Source organism: Mizuhopecten yessoensis, unplaced genomic scaffold (assembly GCF_002113885.1).
Source record: "Mizuhopecten yessoensis strain PY_sf001 unplaced genomic scaffold, ASM211388v2 scaffold3949, whole genome shotgun sequence".
Lineage (NCBI taxonomy): Eukaryota > Metazoa > Mollusca > Bivalvia > Pectinida > Pectinidae > Mizuhopecten > Mizuhopecten yessoensis.
This window is the reverse complement of record NW_018405300.1, coordinates 873047-893194: the sequence shown is the minus strand read 5'-3', so window position 1 is coordinate 893194 and position 20148 is coordinate 873047. Positions and strand designations below refer to the sequence as shown.

Genomic DNA, 20148 nt, shown 5'->3' with positions numbered 1-20148 from the left:
TTGATTTCTGACGTTCTTTATGTAGCGTGGGTTGATTTCTGACGTTCTATATGTAGCGTGGGTTGATAAAGGACCATGTGATAAACACTATTCTCAACGTTCATTTGTGTCACTGGATTATGAACCTTCTGGAAAAGAAACAATTAAATTGTCACCAAGTTATAAATACCTTAACGTCTTACCTTTTTTGAAATTTGATTAGTGTGGAGAGCTTATTGATTCTTCCGAGGATTGGGAATGCTCGATCAGAGATTATCACCATAGAATCTATGTCCGATTCACGTAAGCATTGCTTCTCTAATGAAACCATTGTTGAGAGCTGAGTTAATATGAACAGTGATTACTGCTATAGGTCATAAATGTGAAATGTAAAAAATAGTCATTCGTGAACATGAATAGGGTGGTCACTGGTCAGGTGCTACGGGGGCTAGCATATGCACCTCTCACCAAAACAGCCTGGGTTTGATTCCCAAACTGGAAGTACTAATTTCAATTGCCTTACCGCATGGATCTCCTGTTGGTACTCTACCCCTGCATACTTTCATTCTCGCCAACATGAGTTATCAGTATCTAGTTTAAAAACCTCTGTCATAGTTGTTCCCTACCCACTAACAAATAAAGTTTAATTTGATAAATGGGTGAATTCTGACCTAAATGTCAAAAGAAAAAGGTGCTATTCATGCAAAATTTGACAATTTCTTACAATGTATGGAAACAGATTCAGGAAACAACTCTGCATGTGCAGGCCTTGTCCTTCTTCCTAAATGTTTGCCATTTATCAAACATACTGAACCATTCGCAAATGCCTATGAATTGGCCTCTACAATTATGTAGATTTGAGAAAGGTCTAGAATGCATATATTATGGCACCGTCTAATTCAGTTGAACTTTTTAACTCATACTGAAATTTATTTTGTACAACATTTGCTTGAAATTTGAAATTTCATAGAAAAATGATTTAAAGTGTTATACCTAATTGCTTTTGAAGCTAAACATGTGACCTATTTTGGTTCGATCAGATGACCGTACTGAATCATGAACCTCTGGGACTGATTAACTCATAGCTTCTTCCTGGTTTCCAACAAGCCGTACCATGTAGTTACTGCATCAGGTGACAAGTCATGACAGAGATGACAACAAATAATCTGTATTTAATGACTATTGATAAAAACAAATGTAAAAGTTTGTTTTAGATGTTCACAATAACGTAGGGCGATAACGAGCATGTTTGATTGGTACAAGTCAGCAGTTTTAGTCATGTGGTGTAATAGCAATATCAACGGCACAATAAACTAGTAACATAAACACTGTTTATCATCCAGTAGATCAATATGTGCCTATCGCTTTAATCTGTGTCGTGTGGAGGAGCGTTTCATGCATGGTCGCATTTTGTTGAGGATTCTGACTAGGGATTTCTAGTTATTTCCTAATTTCAAACGGTGGAACAAAGTCCTTTCACTAATACTTTTCGTTGGTGATTTAACAGAGTGGTTATGTGAATTCACTGTATTTGATGACATAAACATAAAATAGATATAATGGATGCATGTTCAAAAGCATTTTTTTTCATGGTTTGCATTTTGCAGTTGAGAGGAATATTTCCATCGCAGACCACTTCCTTCTTCTACATTAATTAGGTTGAGGTTTAAAACATTTCACTGTCTACAGAATCCTAGCTACAGATAGATGTTCCAAAAATATAGACTTATATGGGCCCAGTACCAGGATGGACCAATCCAGTAAGACAATATATAGGTGCAGTAAAACATTGTATCAATCCAGTAAGACAATGTGTTAGCCCAGTAAGAAATTGTATCAGTCCAGTAAGAAATTGTATCAGTCCAGTAAGACATTGTATCAGTCCAGTAAGACATTGTATCAGTCCAGTAAGACATTGTATCAGTCCAGTAAGACATTGTATCAGTCCAGTAAGACATTGTATCAGTCCAGTAAGACATTGTATCAGTCCAGTAAGACATTGTATCAGTCCAGTAAGACATTGTATCAGTCCAGTAAGACATTGTATCAGTCCAGTAAGACATTGTATCAGTCCAGTAAGACATTGTATCAGTCCAGTAAGACATTGTATCAGTCCAGTAAGACATTGTATCAGTCCAGTAAGACATTGTATCAGTCCAGTAAGACATTGTATCAGTCCAGTAAGACATTGTATCAGTCCAGTAAGACATTGTATCAGTCCAGTAAGACATTGTATCAGTCCAGTAAGACATTGTATCAGTCCAGTAAGACATTGTATCAATCCAGTAAGACAATGTGTTAGTCCAGTAAGAAATTGTATCAGTCCAGTAAGACATTGTATCAGTCCAGTAAGAAATTGTATCAGTCCAGTAAGACATTGTATCAGTCCAGTAAGAAATTGTATCAGTCCAGTAAGACATTGTATCAGTCCAGTAAGACATTGTATCAGTCCAGTAAGACATTGTATCAGTCCAGTAAGACATTGTATCAGTCCAGTAAGACATTGTATCAGTCCAGTAAGACATTGTATCAGTCCAGTAAGACATTGTATCAGTCCAGTAAGACATTGTATCAGTCCAGTAAGACATTGTATCAGTCCAGTAAGACATTGTATCAGTCCAGTAAGACATTGTATCAATCCAGTAAGACAATGTGTTAGCCCAGTAAGAAATTGTATCAGTCCAGTTAGACAATGTGCTAGTCCAGTAAGACATTGTATAAGTCCAGTAAGACATTGTATCATTCCAGTAAGACATTGTTACAGTCCAGTAAGACATTGTTACAGTCCAGTAAGACATTGTATCAATCCAGTAAGACATTGTATCAATCCAGTAAGACAATGTGTTAGCCCAGTAAGAAATTGTATCAGTCCAGTGAGAAATTGTATCAGTCTAGTAAGAAATTGTATCAGTCCAGTAAGACATTGTATCAGTCCAGTAAGACAATGTGTTAGTCCAGTAAGACATTGTATAAGTCCAGTAAGAAATTGTATCAGTCCAGTTAGACAATGTATCAATCCAGTGAGAAATTGCATCAGTCCAGTAAGACATTGTATCAGTCCAGAAAGACATTGTATCAGTCCAGTTAGACAATGTCCTAGTCCAGTAAGACATTGTATAAGTCCAGTAAGACATTGTATCAGTCCAGTAAGACATTGTATAAGTCCAGTAAGACATTGTATAAGTCCAGTTAGACAATATGCTAGTCCAGAAAGAAATTGTATCAGTCCAGTTAGACAATGTGCTAGTCCAGTAAGACATTGTATAAGTCCAGTAAGACATTGTATCAGTCAAGTAAGACATTGTATAAGACCAGTAAGAAATTGTATCTGTCCAATAAGAAATTGTATCAGTCCAGTTAGACAATGTGTTAGTCCAGTAAGAAATTGTATCAGGCCAGTAAGACATTGTATCAGTCCAGTAAGAAATTGTATCAGTCCAGTAAGACATTGTATCAGTCCAGTTAGACAATGTGCTAGTCCAGTAGGATATTGTATCAGTCCAGTAAGAAATTTATCAGTCCAGTAAGACATTGTATCAGTCCAGTTAGACAATGTGTTAGTCCAGTAAGCCATTGTATCAGTCTAGAAAGACACTGTATCAGTCCAGTATGACATTGTATCAGTCCAGTATGACATTGTATCAGTCCAGTATGACATTGTATCAGTCCAGTAAGAAATTTATCAGTCCAGTAAGACATTGCAGTAAGACATTGTATCAATCCAGTAAGACATTGTATCAGTTCAGTAAGACATTGTATAAGTTCAGTAAGACATTGTATCAGTCCAATAAGCCAATGTGTTAGTCCAGTAAGACATTGTATCAGTCCAATAAGACAATGTGTTAGTCCAGTAAGAAATTGTATCAGTCAAGTAAGAAACAAAGTGTTAGTCCAGTAAGACATTGTATCAGTCCAGTTAGACATTGTATCAGTCCAGTAAGAAATTGTATCAGTCCAGTAAGAAATTGCATCAGTCCAGTAAGACATTGTATCAGTCCAGTTAGACATTGTATCAGTCCAGTAAGAAATTGTATCAGTCCAGTAAGACATTGTATCAGTTCAGTAAGACATTGTATAAGTTCAGTAAGACATTGTATAAGTTCAGTAAGACATTGTATAAGTTCAGTAAGACATTGTATCAGTCCAGTTAGACAATGTGCTAGTCCAGAAAGATATTGTATCAGTCCAGTAAGAAATTGTATCAGTCCAGTTAGACAATGTGTTAGACCAGTAAGAAATTGTATCAGGCCAGTAAGACATTGTATCAGTCCAGTAAGAAATTGTATCAGTCCAGTTAGACAATGTGTTAGTCCAGTAATACATTGTATCAGGCCAGTAAGACATTATATCAGTACAGTAAGAAATTGCATCAGTCCAGTAAGACATTGTATAAGTTCAGTAAGACATTGTATCAGTCCAGTTAGACAATGTGCTAGTCACGTAATATATTGTATCAGTCCAGTAAGAAATTGTATCAGTCCAGTTAGACAATGTATCAGTCAAGTAAGACATTGTATAAGACCAGTAAGAAATTGTATCTGTCCAAGAAGAAATTATATCAGTCCAGTTAGACAATGTGTTAGTCCAGTAATACATTGTATCAGGCCAGTAAGACATTATATCAGTACAGTACGAAATTGTATCAGTCCAGTAAGACATTGTATCAGTTCAGTAAGACATTGTATAAGTTCAGTAAGACATTGTATCAGTCCAGTTAGACAATGTGTTAGTCCAGTAAGAAATTGTATCAGTCAAGTAAGAAACCAAGTGTTAGTCCAGTAAGACATTGTATCAGTCCAGTTAGACATTGTATCAGTCCAGTAAGACATTGTATCAGTCTAGAAAGACACTGTATCAGTCCCGTATGACATTGTATCAGTCCAGTACGACATTGTATCAGTCCAGTAAGACACTGTATCAATCCAGTAAGACACTGTATCAGTCCAGTAAGACATTGTATCAGTCCAGTAAGACAATGTGTTAGTCCAGTAAGAAATTGTATCAGGCCAGTAAGACATTGTATCAGTCCAGTAAGAAATTGTATCAGTCCAGTTAGACAATGTGTTAGTCCAGTAATACATTGTATCAGGCCAGTAAGACATTATATCAGTACAGTAAGAAATTGTATCAGTCCAGTAAGACATTGTATCAGTCTAGAAAGACACTGTATCAGTCCAGTATGACATTGTATCAGTCCAGTATGACATTGTATCAGTCCAGTACGACATTGTATCAGTCCAGTAAGACACTGTATCAATCCAGTAAGACACTGTATCAGTCCAGTAAGACATTGTATCAGTCCAGTTAGACAATGTGTTAGTCCAGTAAGACATTGTATCAGGCCAGTAAGACATTATATCAGTACAGTAAGAAATTGTATCAGTCCAGTAAGACATTGTATCAGTCCAGTTAGACAATGTGCTAGTCCAGTAAGATATTGTATCAGTCCAGTAAGAAATTGTATCAGTCCAGTTAGACAATGTGTTAGTCCAGTAAGACATTGTATCAGTCTAGAAAGACACTGTATCAGTCCAGTATGACATTGTATCAGTCCAGTATGACATTGTATCAGTCCAGTANCTGTGTCAGTCCAGTAAGACACTGTATCAGTCCAGTTAGACAATTTGCTAGTCCAGTAAGACATTGTATCAGTCCAGTAAGACAATGTGTTAGTCCAGTAAGACATCGTATCAGTCCAGTTAGACAATGTATCAGTCCAGTAAGACACTGTGTCAGTCCAGTAAGAAATTGTATCAGTCAAGTAAGAAATTGCATCAGTCCAGTAAGACATTGTATCAGTCCAGTAAGAAATTGTATCAGTCAAGTAAGAGACAAAGTGTTAGTCCAGTAAGACATTGTATCAGTCCAGTTAGACATTGTATCAATAAAGTAAGAAATTGTATCAGTCCAGTAAGAAATTGTATCAGTCCAGTTAGACAATGTGCTAGTCCAGTAAGACATTGTATAAGTCCAGTTAGACAATATGCTAGTCCAGAAAGAAATTGTATCAGTCCAGTTAGACAATGTGCTAGTCCAGTAAGAAATTGTATCAGTCCAGTAAGACATTGTATCAGTCCAGTAAGACATTGTGTAAGTTCAGTAAGACATTGTATCAGTCCAGTAAGACATTGTATCAGTCCAGTTAGACAATGTGTTAGTCCAGTAAGACATTGTATAAGTCCAGTAAGACATTGTATCAGTCCAGTAAGACATTGTATCAGTCCAGTNCAGTGTTTCTGTCCAATAGGACAATGTATTAGTCCAATAAGTCAATGTTTTTGTCCAATAGGACAATGTGTTAGTCCAATAAGACAATGTTTTTGTCCTATAGGACTATGTATTAGTCCAGTAAGTCAGTGTTTCTGTCCAATAGGGCAATGCATTAGTGCAATAAGACAAAGTTTTTGTCCAATAAGACAATGTATTAGTCCAGTAAGTCAGTGTTTCTGTCCAATATGACAATGCATTAGTCCAGTAAGACAATGTTTTTGTCCAATAGGACTATGTATTAGTCCAGTAAGTCAATGTTTTTGTCCAATAGGACAATGTGTTAGTCCAATAAGTCAATGTTTTTGTCCAATAGGACAATGTGTTAGTCCAGTAAGACATAGTTTTTGTCCAATAGGACTATGTATTAGTCCAGTAAGTCAATGTTTTTGTCCAATAGGACAATGTATTAGTCCAGTAAGTCAGTGTTTCTGTCCAATAGGACAATGCATTAGTCCAATAAGACAATGTTTTTGTCCAATAGGACTATGTATAGTCCAGTAAGATAATGCATATATCCGATAAGTCAATGTTTTAGTGCATTTAGAACTGACTAGTGTGATAAGAAAAAAAGATTCTTGTATCTTTCCTGCATATTTATTTTTCTTTAATTTGTTTTGAAACTCTTGGCTCATTGATTTGAAGGGATTTTAAAATTTCCTTTTTTAAATGGAGCAGAAGATATTGAATCATGTGAATTTGCATGAGGTATTTAGAGGATTTAGACAATTGACTTGGGGTTATTCTGCCTTACCTCGACTCACACGACTCACACGTACCAAACGTGTTACTGTGGCTGTTAATGACATTCTCCAACAGAAGGCCATCAGCCTGACACATCTCGCAAACTGTGTCTGATTGACTCAAGATGACACAGAGTATTAAACTGTTTCTGATTGACTCAAGATGACACAGAGTATCAAACTGTGTCTGATTGACTCAAGATGACACAGAGTATCAAACTGTTTCTGATTGACTCAAGATGACACAGAGTATCAAACTGTGTCTGATTGAAGTAAACAGATCAGAACCAGACACATTTCGCCTTTTGTTCTGAAATAGAATTTTCTTATATTCTGACAATTTTCAAGAAATCTGAAGTGAGTTAAAAAATTTGAACCTTGGCAACAGTGTCATGAATACTCCCTTGGAACATTGAAATGGAAACTAAAGTTTGATAGGAATAAACATATTCTCATATTAATATTTTCATAAAAAATATCTGTTTCTAGCTGTTGTGTTATTGAGCCCAAAGCTATGAATAAGCTAAGAATTATTTGATGAAACATTGCCATAAAGCTAACTTGTTTGACAGTAGTGATGTATCCAACATGCAAGTGTTATGGTAGTAAAACTTATATCATTGTTGTGATGAGGTCTCCACTGTGATAAACTATTAACTGAATTCATCAAACTAGTTATTACATACAAAGTTCAAGGTCTCTGGAGTTTGTTCTTGGAGTATAGACTTGAAAGACCTGGGTATATTGTCATAAAAGTCTTATCAAACTTTCAGTAGGGAACATTTGTCATTTGTTGAATCGCTTTAATTTGGTCACCAACATCGGCGTCAGCCTCTGAAACCTTCAAGATCTCCCTCATTGGAAATGTGCAGTTTGACAGCTATACCCCAATAATTCACAAATCTTTCTTTCCAGACATAAAGGTCATGACTTTCACTGTGTATTTAAATTTTCTTTAGTTCAAACATGTGATATATAATAAATCACTGAAAAGAAAGAATACATATCCACATATCTTTCTGGCATTTCATATATGTTTTTGAAGAAAAGTGACACAGAACAGCAAAATGCCTATCTCTGTGTTGCATATGTATATGTAACATCATTGTCATTTTGAAGCTTTCTTACATCATTGTCACTTGGAAGCTTTCATCATAACCCAGATGTTTGCCTTGACGTAGTGCTATCAGACAATCACAATTCTGTCACTTAGACACATTGATGAAATCATGCCAGAAATCCGGCAATGCTAGTCATGGCCGTCTCCAATTTATCATTCAAATTGCTGTAGAAATATCTTGTCAACAGAATATTTATCCAAAGTATATATTTTTTCATCATGCAAAACACATCTAGTCCAATCACATTTGTGTAATTTCTTGTTGACATGTCTGTAGAGATTGGTTATGAGTGTATGCAGACTGCGTAATGGAGAAAATTCAGAGGTATGCAATACCCGGCTATAAACTCTACAAATATTGATTGTATTATAGCATATGTAGAAAAAGATGAAATGTTTTACATATCTGAGAAGTCTGCCTGGAATTCCGTGTGTATATGTATACATTATCGCCAGCCTTTGATGTTGGGAGCACTGAGTTCTATACAGAGTAAGTGGCATGCCTGTGAGGTAATGGAAGGGGAGGGGAATGCTACCTAACTAATAACTACCAGCACAAACATTGGGGCAATGAGAACTACTCCAACACAGATACCGCTGAACATACTAATTTCATATATACATGTGTATCTGTAATGCTATTTCCGATATCTCTTATATAAACAGAAATGTGATTACGGTATTAAGTCTGAGATGACTTGAGATATGACATGTAATTTACGAAGCATTACCATTCATAACTGACAACTTTGCCATAATTATTTAGAAAATAAAAGCCATTTTTCTGAAAAATCTCAATCTCGTAAAATATGCTTGACAATTTAAGTATTACAGATATCTATGAGTATAGTATGTATTAAACATGTTTTATGAGTACAGTGTAATATTAATATTTATTCATAAGCAATATAAACATTTGTAAGTATGTTATAAATAATTGTCATCATATAATAGTGTAGAGTACTTATTTTAGCGCATGATCAAATTTTAACAGATTGACATATTGATGGATTGGCACACAATAGAAAATAATATGCAGGAACTTCATCTGGCACAATATTTAAAATGCAAAAAGTGCTAAAATAAGACTGCCGCTAAAAATGTGTGTTTACAGTACATCATGTAACAAGTGGAAATATCACAGATATATGTATATAGAAATGAAAAACTGATTTTATATAGGATAGACTAATTAAATGATCATTGAAGTAGATTAGGACTTTATTCAAATCACCTGAGTCAATTGTTCCTGTGACATATACATATGTGTATTGATATTTGCCTTCATCCATTGTTGTGCATAAACATTTTACATTTTGACTTGGCCTCAATACTTCAGAAGGATTTCCAATGACACTTTACAAACATGAATAGTTTGTACAGGAACCACAGCCTAGCTAGTTAACACTGAAACAGGTTGTATGAGTTCCAAGCACATGCTTTCTAAAAGTAACTTTTTATCAGCTACTTTTGACAGGTATTGTCCTATCATTTGAATTCAAACATTTTTTTGTACTTGATAACATTTTTTAAAGAGCTTTTAATGTATTAGTTTGTAACAAAATCCTGATAGTTTGGAAGCATTTACTAATGAGACTTTTGGGCTTATCAATGAAAGATACCAAAGATTTACAACGGTTTTAATATGGTTTGTTTTCCTGGCAGTGAGATCGCTATGAGAAAGGAATACACATGGAGTACAGAGTTTTCTGGCATCCTTTCTCTGTGACAGTAAGTACTGCAGTATCTGCTGTGGTATTTACTTCAAAGTGAAAGTATAAAAATTTATTGTGGACCTTAAAATAGTGAGAGTTTGAACAGGTGCTCTCCGCTCCATAGGCACATATGAAACATGGGTTAATTAAGGGAAAGGAATAAAACGACTGTAAACCCACACAAACAGCAGATTCTGGACCAAAGTTATGGTTAACACTCGTATTCAATTTACCCATGATGGCACCACCTTACTTCCTTACCACAGTTTAATTACAACACTTTTGTAATAGCTTGTTAAAGACTGGGATGTGTACCACAGTCTGTATTGTACATTCAATTGAAAAAGCAGTTGTAACTTAATTGGACAACCTAATCTATTTCTGTCACTAGAGATAACGCTTCTTTAACAGTTATCATTAGTTCCCCAATATCTGTTTCATTTAATCTAGATAGAATCATCAGGTGCTTAAAATCCTATACTTAGAGATTCCCCCATTGTACAAACTTGAACTCTCTACCTAGCAATGTAATACAATTACCTAACTAGTAGAACTGTCACCATTCTATCTACCCCTCCTGCTCCTCGACCATCAACAATTAAATTCAATCTACCTGTCCCCCTTCCTTGACAATCAACAATAACATTCAATCTACCTGTGCCCCTTCCACAATTACCAATAGCATTCAATCTACATTACCCTCTCCCTCCTCTATTTAAAATGACATTCTATCTACCAATGCCCCTCCCTCCACTATTTACACTGACATTCTATCAACCCCGCCCTCCATCATCAACACTGACATTCTATCTACCCCTGCCCCTCACTCCATCATAAACACTGATATTCCGTCTACCCCTACCCGTCCCTCCATTATCAACATAGACATTCTATCTACCCCTGGCCCTCCCTCAATTATCAACACAGACATTCTAGCTATCCCTGCCCCTCCCTCCATCATCAGCACTGATATTCCGTCTACCCCTACCCCCATTTTCAACAGACATTCTATCTTCCCCTGCCCTTCCCTCAATTATCAGTACTGATATTCTGTCTAACCCTGCCCCTCCATCCATCATCAACACTGATATTCTGTCTACCCATACCGCTCCCTGTATCATCAACACTGATCTTCCGTCTACCCCTACCCCTCCCTCCATTATCAACACAGACATTCTATCTACCCCTGCCCCTCCCTCCATCATCAACACTGATATTCTATATACCCCTGTCCCTCCCTCCATTATCACTCTGATATTCGGTCTACCCCTGCTCCTCCCTCCATCATCAACACTGATATTCTATCTACTCCTGCCGCTCCCTCGATTATCACTCTGATATACGGTCTCCCCCTACCCCTCCCTCCATTATCAACACAGACATTCTGTCTACCCCTGCCCCTCCCTCCATCATCAACACTGATATTCTGTCTACCCCTGCCCCTCCCTCCATCATCAACACTGATATTCTGTCTACCCCTGCCCCTCCCTCCATCATCAACACTGATATTCTGTCTACCCCTGCCCCTCCCTCCATTATCAACACAGACATTCTAACTACCCCTGCCCCTCCCTCCATCATCAACACTGATATTCTGTCTACCCCTGCCCCTCCCTCCATTATCAACACAGACATTCTATCTCCCCCTGCCCCTCCCTCCATTATCAACACAGACATTCTATCTACCCTTGCCCCTCCCTCCATCATCAACACCGATATTCTATCTACCCCTGCCCCTCCCTCCATTATCACTCTGATATTCGGTCTACCCCTACCCATCCCTCCATTATCAACACAGACATTCTATCTACCCCTGTGCCTCCCTCCATTATCAACACAGACATTCTATCTACCCCTGCCCCTCCCTCCATCATCAACACTGATATTCTGTCTACCCCTGCCCCTCCCTCCATTATCAACACAGACATTCTAACTACCCCTGCCCCTCCCTCCATCATCAACACTGATATTCCATCTACCCATGCCCCTTCCTACATTATCAACACAGACATTCTAACTACCCCTGCCCCTCCCTCCATCATCAACACTAATATTCTATCTACCCCTGCGCCTCCCTCAATTATCAACACAGACATTCTATCAACTCTTGTCCCTCCCTCCATCATCAACACTGATATTCTGTCTACCCCTGATTAATCTATAGTGTAAAACACACATTCATTGTAATGATTCCAATACTAAGAAAAACAATTACAGCATAAAATGAAATTTACTGTTCTTCTCCAATAGAATCGGTTTGAAAGAAGGTTATTTGCTATTTATGTTTGAGAAAGTACTTTTTCTGTCCTGGCTCGGTAATGGAAGTTAGTTAATGACCCATCTCGGCATTGTTTTAAGATTTAACATTACATTTCAACCGATTTATTGTCTTCCTTCCACATGGAGGACCTATTCCTGTGTAGTATTTCTCTCTTCTGTAGCCCTGACCTAATTTCTGTTTTTATGACACTGTTAGTCATTGTTTTCTTGTTCTTTTGTTTTAGACAGATTAATGTTTCCTAATTAACATGATTAAGGGAAATACTTAAAGATTTTAAAGTTTCTTACTATGATGAAATATAACTACATTTGCATATTTAAGTCCTATTAGAACATGAGATAAAATGGAAGAAGAAGAAGAGGGGGATGATAATTGGAATCAATGATAATACATAACAACCACACATCATAAAGTTAATAGGTAGGCGATTTTCAGAGACAGAATTCGATGATTGTATATAAAATCAAGCCCTACAAAGGCCTGTGCTGTACAAGGTACCACAGACCAGTTTCTGTACTGACCGTGGATGGGTGTTACGATAGTCCAGCTCCATTGTCAGGTACAGCCTTCATGTCCAGCAAGTCTATATTAAAGTTAGGTTCTGTAAACTGAATTGTACCTGTACTTGCAAACTAATGATGCATTTTATTTGAAAATTAATGTATACTTTTGAGGTGAATCAATAGTGATGTTGCAGAGAGGTCAACTGAACGATGACTGCACACATCTGTTGTAGACGCCCTATAGGACTGAACGATGACTGCACACATGTTTTGTAGACACGCCCTATAGGACTGCGTGACTAAGAAATATTCCTTGTTAATAGACCTATAGCGTACACTGAAGTTCAAAGTTCAGAAAAGGTAATATTTATCACATGGTTACCTTGTTAATACATTTATGTAATATTTGTGTATGAATTACATTTGTTAAACAATAGAGGTGACAACTGGAATCGGCTGTTGTGAGCATCACATTGACCCTCTCCTTGGAAATCGTGATTAATTTGGTGTTCATTGCCAACGAAGATCCACATTGTAAGGTCTTTGTCACTGGTTATAAATACAAGTATCAGAGGGAAAACAAGTTCTGTAATGGTGTCTGGTATCAATACACATTGGCACTGCTTAATGAATCTCACCAAACACACATCTCTTTGATGTTCAACCCCACTACTAGCTTCATGTGAAACCCAAGACAACTTGGCTGAAAGCCCCTTCCTCGTTACTGGTCGCTCTTGATGCAAAAACACAGAAGTGGCGGAAGTGACCAGCAAAACTGTGTCTAAAAAACAATTAAGCGAGACCTCTTTCAAGTCTTGTGACGTGTCTGTACACTATTTTTTGCTTTAAATTGTATGATAAACTTGTTTTTGATCTTTTGAAAATTAAAGAAAATTTGAAACAATAAAAAATCCTTCCATTAATTGAACAACTAAGTTAAAAGCATGTTTCAACACAATGTTTCAGAAATGTTCTCAAGATAGAACTACTAGATAGTGACAGAGCCAGGAATGTCAATGTCTTTTTTTGGATCATTTAAGTAAGATCCCTTACAGGCTTTAGATTAGCCACCAATGTGTAGTGCCGTGGTAATGATGATAACGAGGAGATGCTTAGGTACTTCCTGGACGGCTGTATATATAACAGTTTGTAAAGGAAGCACATTATCACAGATTCCACTTATCATCACCTAATTATACAGAAACATTGCTTGTTAGCAGATTAACTAGGTTTAAAATGTACAGATGACTTGCGAAAAAACAAGAAGTAGACACCAGGAGAAGACTTAACCAACAACAGGGGACAGATCCTTGTCAACAATGGGGAAGATGTACTTGTCAACAATGGGGAAGATGTACTTGTCAACAATGGGGAGGAAACATTTTCAATAACAGGTGATAGATCCTTGTCAACAATGGGGAAGATGTACTTGTCAACACTGGGGAGGAGACATTTTCAATAACAGGTGATAGATCCTTGTCATCAATGGGGAAGATGTACTTGTCAACAATGGGGAAGAGACATTTTCAATAACAGGTGATAGATCCTTGTCATCAATGGGGAAGATGTACTGGTCAACAATGTGGAAGAGACATTTTCAATAACAGGTGATAGATCCTTGTGAACAATGGGGAAGAGACATTTTCAATAACAGGGGATAGATCCTTGTCAACAATGGGGAAGAGACATTTTCAATGACAGGTGATAGATCCTTGTCAACAATGGGGAAGATGTACTCGTCAACAATGGGGAGGAGACATTTTCAATAACAGGGGATAGATCCTTGTCAACAATGGGGAAGATGTACTTGTCAACAATGGGGAGGAGACATTTTCAATAACAGGGGACAGATCCTTGTCAACAATAAGGAAGCGACATTTTTAACAACAAGGGACAGATACTTGTTAACAATATAGGGCACAGGAAATTGTCAAAAACAGAAAAGGACACATGTCTACAATAAGGAAGATACATTTTCAACAACAGGGGACACATCTTTATCAACAATAGGTAAGAGACACTTGCAACAACATGGGACATATATATTTGTCAACAATGGAGGACAGATATTTATCAACAATGGGGAAGAGACAATATCAACAAAAGGAAAAAGACACAAGTCAACAATAGGGATGAGTCATTTTCAACAACAGGGGACAGATACTTGTCAACAACATCAACAACAGAGGACAGATACTTGTCAACATCAACAACAGGGGACAGATACTTGTCAACAACAGGGGACAGATACTTGTCAACAACATCAATAACAGAGGACAGATACTTGTCAACAACATCAACAACAGGGAACAGATACTTGTCAACAACATCAACAACAGGGGACAGATACTTGTCAACAACATCAACAACAGGGGACAGATACTTGTCAACAACATCAACAACAGGGGACAGATACTTGTCAACAACATCAACAACAGGGGACAGATACTTGTCAACAACATCAACAACAGGGGACAGATACTTGTCAACAACATCAACAACAGGGGACAGATACTTGTCAACAACATCAACAACAGGGGACAGATACTTGTCAACAACATCAACAACAGAGGACAGATACTTGTCAACAACATCAACAACAGGGGACAGATACTTGTCAACAACATCAACAACAGAGGACAGATACTTGCTAGGGACAGATTCTTGTCAAAATTAGGGGAAAGGCACCAAATCTTTTGCCTATAGAATATAAGTGTACCTCAATCATCATATTGAAACAATTGATTTATAGAGCTAATTGACTGTAGGACGGACATATGGGCACATCTTCTGCTCTTTTGTTAAAGTTATTGTGAAGTTGTCGTTGACAGAGAAGGTTATAATCCTTTCCCAAGACACTACAATGTGGTCACATTTTCAGTAAATATTTCTGTAAATGTTTTAGTTCTTTGACAGATAATTAGATTTGAGGCTTTACAACAGTCCCGTGTTTAAGGAGATCAGTTCACTAGAGATTGTCTGTGTATTTGTGGTGTAGTTATTCCCTACAAAATATTCTTCTGATTTATTAAGTCTGTAGAATGGTCTGTGTGACACTGTAGTTGAGATGAGTTATGGTCTAGTTAACCTATGTGTATTAGGTACAATGCTGGCCAAACATAGTGTTTGTTAGCCAGACGTTGCATGTCAACATGAAGATAGGTATATGTTCCATACATGCCATGCATGGTGTTCTAATCTCTAAACCCTCTGTGCATATCAAATGCCTGTAAATTGCCCAGGCCTTTAAATGTTGCACCATTAGATTTGAGGAAATCTCCTCTTGATGCAAAATCCCAAAGGTAATTTTGAAGTGGTTGAGAATTTAGTTATAGGTATCTGTGGCCGCATCAAAGCCGAATCGACCATTTATAGGCTGACAATCGCTATGTACTTTAATACCAAACAAAACGTTATAAGGGTGATGATAAAATGTCTCTTTTGGTATCTCTGGATTCAAGGAAAGACAACTCCAATTTAATCAATTCCATGCTGAATTGAAATGTTGTGTTGCCATCGCCATTGAAGGGTCTGTTGTCCCTGTAGAGATGGATTTAGATTGTTATTCCAGATTCCATGCAATTGGGCAATTGGAGTAATTCCAACAGAATTGGTGAACATTGTCATTGCTGATACCAACAGAATGTTCCCTTTACCACCCATCATTGTTATTATTCTGGTTTGATGAGAATTCTATAGAATATGAAGTGATTGTTGGGGAATAAGACCCTGGTAGTCACGTTTACTGGACTAGCTCAATGCTAAATACAGTGTATATCTATATACATTTATTGGCAGACTCCATTTCTTAGTTATCAATTTTGTTAACGACAAAATGGATTTTTATAGATATTTTCTATATTTCTGAAAAGCCTGAAAACAAATTGAACTAAAAAGCATGATGATAAATTGAACAAAAATAATTTGGATTGAATGGGGAGATTATGACATGTTGCCTACCAATTCACAGCTCTGCACAAAAAACACCTAGACATCTGGTCTGCTTCAGTCCCATTTTCTACAAGGTTTTATAGCCATTTTCTGTATTGAATGTGTCCTGGATTAAACAATGGAAATAGAATTTGAAAAGTTGGGTATTTTCCTATCTCTTGGGTCCAATATAAGATGAAACTTTTGGCTGGAGTTGCTGATAGATTTTTTGACATACTGCAATAGTGTTGCTATGCCTTCCGTACTAAGTTACCGGGTGTCTAGTGATAGTTCTGTTACTGTGTAGCTAATTAACATTGTGATATCTGTTAGTTATATTATTGTGTAACTAATTGGATTGGAAAAGTAAGATGGCCATCATGCAGCATCTTGAATTTTGACTGTTGAAGATTGTTTTCATTATGGTAAACATACATAATAGGGGTAATCTTACTTGCGGACATTTGACTTTGAAATATTGCGTTAATTGCCAATTTTGTATATAGTTTTCTGTTGCATATAATATACTATTGGTGTGCCAATTCATCAATGCCCTTAGATATGTTAACATTTGATAATGCAATATGATATGAGTCTGCTTAAATAAGTATGATTATAATATTTTAGCAAAAGTACTTGACAGATATTTTTTGCATTTCTTATGTAGGTTCGGGTCCCTTGGTCCAGGCACCATTTTGAATTAAAAAAAAATAAGTTTGTTATCACTTTTTCTTAGGAGATACTTGACAGATCTTTTTTTCAAATTGTGCATATGTAGTTCTCCTATGTCTTTAGTTATGTATTTTTCATTTTGAGACTGATCAGATAAACAAGATGGCCCACAAGGAAGATATCTTGAAAATGACTTTTGAAGATGTTCTTGCTATTTTTCATGTACCTATCCATGCAGTGTTGTGTTGTAAGGGTTTTCCTATTTCAGTTGAGAGTAAAACTCAACACATACATGTACCATCTGACTGAACAGGTTCTGTGTACCAACTATGTGTCAGATCAAGTGTTGCCTTGAAACTGCAATGTTACATCAGAGGCTGAAGTCCACTCAATGGAGAAGCATCTGAAAGAGTTCTGAGAGACGATAAACAACTTTACAACGTATGATGTATGTCAAAAACATGCTCTAAAATATGTGCTGGTTAACAACCTCTCAATATCTAAAGTTACAGTTAAAGTGGTTTTAATTGCAACATTCGGGAAAATGAAAAATGTAAAGTAATGACAATTATAGAGTAAGCATTGTTTGAAGTACTTATAAAAGATTAAATACAAAAACGAAACATGTTTTCTTTTCTAATGGATCAGACTAATGAAAACCCTTTGTATGTAGGTTAAAACTAAGGAAATTAAGTATTCTATTTGATGGATAAATGAATACAGCTTGTCCAAAAGTATAAAACAATGAAAATCTCGTATTTAATGATGATGTGTACCATTGAAACTGTTTGTCCAAATTTCTAAAACATTGAAAATCTTTTTCCATTGGTTCAAATTATTGAAAAGTTATCTTTTAAATGAAAAACTCATGTTCAAAGTTAAGGTGAGACCAACAAATAGCTGGTTTTTATATGAAAATTGTTGTTCAATGGCAACTTACAGCCTGTGAATTTTCATCTCAGTAATATAAGGTACAAACTAAGAGTTTGTTATAGGAACTTAAAAAATTAAAATTCGTTTGAATTAATACATGGAAGAATGAGATCCAATGTGTTTTTGAGGATTGTTCAGGGAAGCTCAGCTTATCCAACTTAATGGGTACAGAAATGTAGTCTGGGCGATTCAATTCAAAAGGGGAGATGAGCAGACAACATCCAATGGAGTCATCAGAACCACTGACTTAGTGGGCTGAAACATGTGAACTGGATAAACGTTGTCCAAAATCATTATTCTGGTCATCTCTTCTTATAAATTTTCATATGGGTTATAAAATGGATAATATTCTTTCGTTTGTTTTAGTTTGGGTTTTACATACTATTAACAGCAATGGTCATATAAAGACGTGCCAGGTTTTGGTGATGGAGGAAAGCCGAAATTCCTGGAGAAAAACCACCGACCTACAGCCAGTACCTGGCGACTTCCCCACATAGGTCTTGAAACCGTGACCGTAGCAGAATGTCAGATGCCTTAACCACTAAGCCAATGCGGTCCCCATTATTCTATAATATCGAAGGATTTTGTTCAAAAGTTTCAACATAACATCTGGTATGTTTTCAACAGAATTTCAATCATACAACTTCCTGTCAATTTTTGCACTGTATATAAAGATAATAAGTATGATCTAGACTGGAGTCTGCATTAACGATTACTTCACCAATAAATCAACACGATGAATCGTTAAATTGTGATGATTATGTCAAAGTTTTACGATGTGGGTGATTTAAACTTGTTTTGTCACAACTGTTAATTCTGAGATTCTCTTGAAGTGTGTGGGTAGAGATATAAACATTTCACATTAGTCGTAAAACGAAAACAGCAGATTTGGTCTGTATGCACTTTTATTGTCCCTCCTGGAGAGGTAAACGACTTTTCAAGCATAAGTCTGTTGTCAGTGATATAATTTGACTTCCATTCATGTTGCTTGGCTCAAATGTGTTTTACAAAGTGTAGGTTTCACTATGTCCAAACATCAAATGCCTTCAACTTTTAGTTATTTATGATGATATGAAACCTAAGAAAAAAACTTATAAAAAGTTGTTGTTTTTAACTCAGAAATAAAATACATGTCTGTGCTAATGTTGCCCTGCCATCACATGGTTGGGATAGTTTACAGCATCAGATCCACCAATCTTCACAAGGGCATGTGATAGGTGGGCGCTGTATTAATGAAACACACAAACTGCAATGATACGTTATTGATGGTGTCGCCTTGTGACAGCCCAGCACTTGGCGTTACAACATAGACAGTCTTTTTCCTGTCAGAAACACCCGATATATTACACCCAAAAACAAAACAGAACAGTGCTTGTTTGACGTGTGGAACTCTTCTCTTTGAAGGTTACAGTTTTGAATTTTAATGTTCAGAACTTTCCCCTTTGAAAATGCTTGTTTTTTTGGCTCTTATTGTCTTAGGGAGAAAAGATAAGACTCAAACGAGACAATAATAAATATTATGGTGAGAGTATGATGGAATTGAATTTTACTAAAAGTCAAATCAAATTTGCATGGAAACACTATTTTCCTGAGTAACCTCCAATAGGAAACAAGATATACACCATTCGATAAGGAAAATCTAACAATATTTAGATATGTCCCTACACCAGGACACAACCTCTGACACTCCCTACACCAGGCCACAACCTCTAACATACCCTACACCAGGACACAACCTCTAACATACCCTACACCAGGACAAAACATCTGACATTCCCTACACCAGGACACATCCTCTGACATTCCCTACACCAGGACACATCCTCTGACATTCCCTACACCAGGACACATCCTCTGATGTACCCTACACCAGGACACAACCTCTAACGTACCGTACCTACACCAGGACACAACCTCTGACATTCCGTACACCAGGACACATCCTCTGACATACCCTACACCAGGACACATCCTCTAACATACCCTACACCAGGACACAACCTCT

At 36.8% G+C, this 20148-nt stretch overlaps 1 protein-coding gene across 2 annotated transcripts in view; it reads left to right on the top strand.

Moving 5' to 3' along the window:
- LOC110448226 (short-chain dehydrogenase/reductase family 42E member 1-like) overlaps nt 1-20148 on the top strand; it is a 187503-nt gene that overhangs the window by 7767 nt on the left and 159588 nt on the right. Inside the window, exon 1 of one of the 2 annotated variants that reach the window (XM_021494370.1) lies at nt 8372-8434. The exons of the other annotated variant lie outside the window; for it this stretch is intronic. Coding sequence (XP_021350045.1) covers nt 8396-8434 — 39 coding nt within the window. The 5' untranslated portion in view covers nt 8372-8395. Of the gene's footprint in view, nt 1-8371; nt 8435-20148 lie in introns of those variants that run through there. 2 annotated transcript variants of the gene reach the window in all.